The sequence below is a fragment of the Engraulis encrasicolus genome, chromosome 12 (assembly GCF_034702125.1).
Source record: "Engraulis encrasicolus isolate BLACKSEA-1 chromosome 12, IST_EnEncr_1.0, whole genome shotgun sequence".
NCBI lineage: Eukaryota > Metazoa > Chordata > Actinopteri > Clupeiformes > Engraulidae > Engraulis > Engraulis encrasicolus.
This window is the reverse complement of record NC_085868.1, coordinates 28,032,701-28,035,200: the sequence shown is the minus strand read 5'-3', so window position 1 is coordinate 28,035,200 and position 2,500 is coordinate 28,032,701. Positions and strand designations below refer to the sequence as shown.

General features: G+C 48.1%; 1 protein-coding gene across 9 annotated transcripts in view; it reads right to left on the bottom strand.

Moving 5' to 3' along the window:
• The window catches only part of LOC134459663 (bromodomain adjacent to zinc finger domain protein 2B-like), a 224,479-nt gene that overhangs the window by 104,552 nt on the left and 117,427 nt on the right, over positions 1-2,500 (bottom strand). For all 9 annotated transcript variants that reach the window (XM_063212034.1, XM_063212033.1, XM_063212039.1 and 6 more), the window contains one exon: positions 2,259-2,462. In XM_063212034.1, coding sequence (XP_063068104.1) covers positions 2,259-2,460 — 202 coding nt within the window. In that variant the 5' untranslated portion in view covers positions 2,461-2,462. The remainder of the gene's footprint in view (positions 1-2,258; positions 2,463-2,500) is intronic.

Below are 2,500 nucleotides of genomic sequence, written 5' to 3'. Positions count from 1 at the left end.
CATATTCACATTTCAGCAGGTGTGTGTGTGTGTGTGTGTGTGTGTGTGTGTGTGTGTGTGTGTGTGTGTGTGTGTGTGTGTGTGTGTGTGTGTGTGTGTGTGTGTGTGTGTGTGTGTGTGTGTGTGTGTGTGTGTGTGAGAGAGTGTGTGAGAGTGCGTGCGTTCGTATAAGTGAAGGGGGGATGTCTAAAATGGGCATGTGTGTTTAGGTGTGTGTGCATATCCCAGTAATGAAACAAACTGCTGTGTGAGCCTGTGTGTGCAGATACCCTGGTGTGTGTGTGTGTGTGTGTGTGTGTGTGTGTGTGTGTGTGTGTGTGTGTATCTGTGTGTGTGTGTGTGTGTGTGTGTGTGTGTGTGTGTGTGTGTGTGTGTGTGTGTGTGTGTGTGTGTGTGTGTGTGTGTGTGTGTGTGTGTGTGTGTGTGTGTGTGTGTGTGTGTGTGTGTGTGTGTGTGTGTGAATGTATGCGTGCGTGCGTTCATGCATGCACGTGTGCATGTGTGCGCGTGTGTGCCAGTGTAAGCATGTTTTTCCCTGTGGCGATAGATACTGTACGTTTCTGTAGGTGATAATATAATCCACTGCTGTGTATGCGTAACGTTTATATACATACAGTAGGCATGCAAATGTGTGTAAATGTGTGTGCATGTCCAGAATGTGTGTGTTAACATGTGTGTGAATGCACACTTGTGTACCTGCAAACTCAAATATGTGCATGCATGAGGTGGTAGACTTTCTGTACAGTCAACTGCCATGGAACACCAAACTTCCATGTCACCTTCATGTTAGCCTGAAGTAAATAATAAATGTCCAGAACACTTATTGCTCCCAATTATTACCTCCACCAAGGTCACGTTGGTTTGTCTGTCTGTTTGTCTGTCAACAGGATAACTCAAAAACCTGTGAACGGTTTTGGGTGAAACTTTGTGGAGTTGTTAGTAATGACCCAAGGAACCATTGATTAAATTCTGGTGGTGATCCGGAGCACGAACCGGAACCAGGACCTTTTCAAAGATTCTTCACCATTGCTGGCCTATAGAATCTAGACGCCCCTAGTGACCTGAAATTGAATGGTGGGAACTCCTCAAAAAGAAGGCAGAAACACTTAAGCTAGATTTATGCTTCGGACGCATAGAATCTTCGTCCGTCCGTTTTCTGTCTATGCGAGTCAACGCCCCCCCTCTCAGAGGCTCTGCGCCCGTCGTCGAGCGCCTCGAAAAAATTCTAACTATCCGTCGGACGGACGCGGAGTAAGCAGACAAAAAGGCGCTATGATTGGTCGTCACGCTACTTCCTTGTTCTTTTCTTGTGGCAGCGCAATGCCAGTAGTTTGCGAGAGCAGAGCTGTACTCTGTTAAAAACTTTATTAATGCCTTGTGTGTAAATGTGTGTAAATACACGAAGCTACAAGCTAAGTAACAAACAATGCATCAGTTGAACACTCGTGGCACAATGCCTGCAGTTTTACTAGGCCTACCGTTCCTCCACCGAATGTAAACACACATCGACAGAATCAACTGTCTTTACATGCTTGCATTTTCTGCTCGTGAAAACAGACTGGGTATGACAAATAATGATACCAGTGCATTGCCTTTGCAATTTGTGTGAAAATACCTAGCTAACATAGAAAGCAACATTGCTTAATAATGACCGCAGTGCTTACAATGTAGTGAAAGTAGCCTAATCGCACAATTTCCAATGTGGCTCGCGACGAGACCTCGGACCTCGCAGAACTCGCAGATGCATGAATACAATGTTGGTTCGTGACCACTCCCATGCGAGTTTTGACGAGCGCAGTTGCAGAAGTATAATCTGACCTTTAGGGTGTAACACTTTCTTGGCGGAGGTCTGTGCTCTTTGACAGCTTCCCGTTTAATAGGATGCGTTTTGGACCTTAGTCCTTCAGCAAGTGAAACCTTCAGATTAGCCTAAATACAGTATGCAGAGACCTTCAGGGAATGAGTTTCCATGGCCGAGCAGCTGCATCCAACCCACACATACAACACCAAGCACAATGCATGTGTGCTGTGGTGTGAGCTTATGCATGGTGTTTGTGTGTGTGTGTGTGTGTGTGTGTGTGTGTGTGTGTGTGTGTGTGTGTGTGTGTGTGTGTGTGTGTGTGTGTGTGTGTGTGTTGTGTGTGTGTGTGTGTTGTGTGTGTGTGTGTGTGTGTGTGTGTGTGCGTGCGTGCATAAGTGCATGTCTGTGTGTGTGTGTGTGTGTGTGTGTGTGCGCACGTGTGTGCGTGTATCCTTACCTAGTGTAGCGGTCGCTGCGTGTGTGAAGCTGCTCTTGGCTGTGCTGCTGGGCAGGGAGGAGGAGGACGAGGAGGTGGGGGAGGAGGAGGAGGAGGGCGAGGAAGAGGAGGAGGAGGTGGTGGGGGTGGGCGTGGGTGCCGAGGCGGGAGGCAGCACGGCTGAGCCTGAGGAGGGGGGGGCTAGCCGCTCACCGGACTCCATGTCTGTGGAAACACAAGAAGGAAAACACACACACACACAC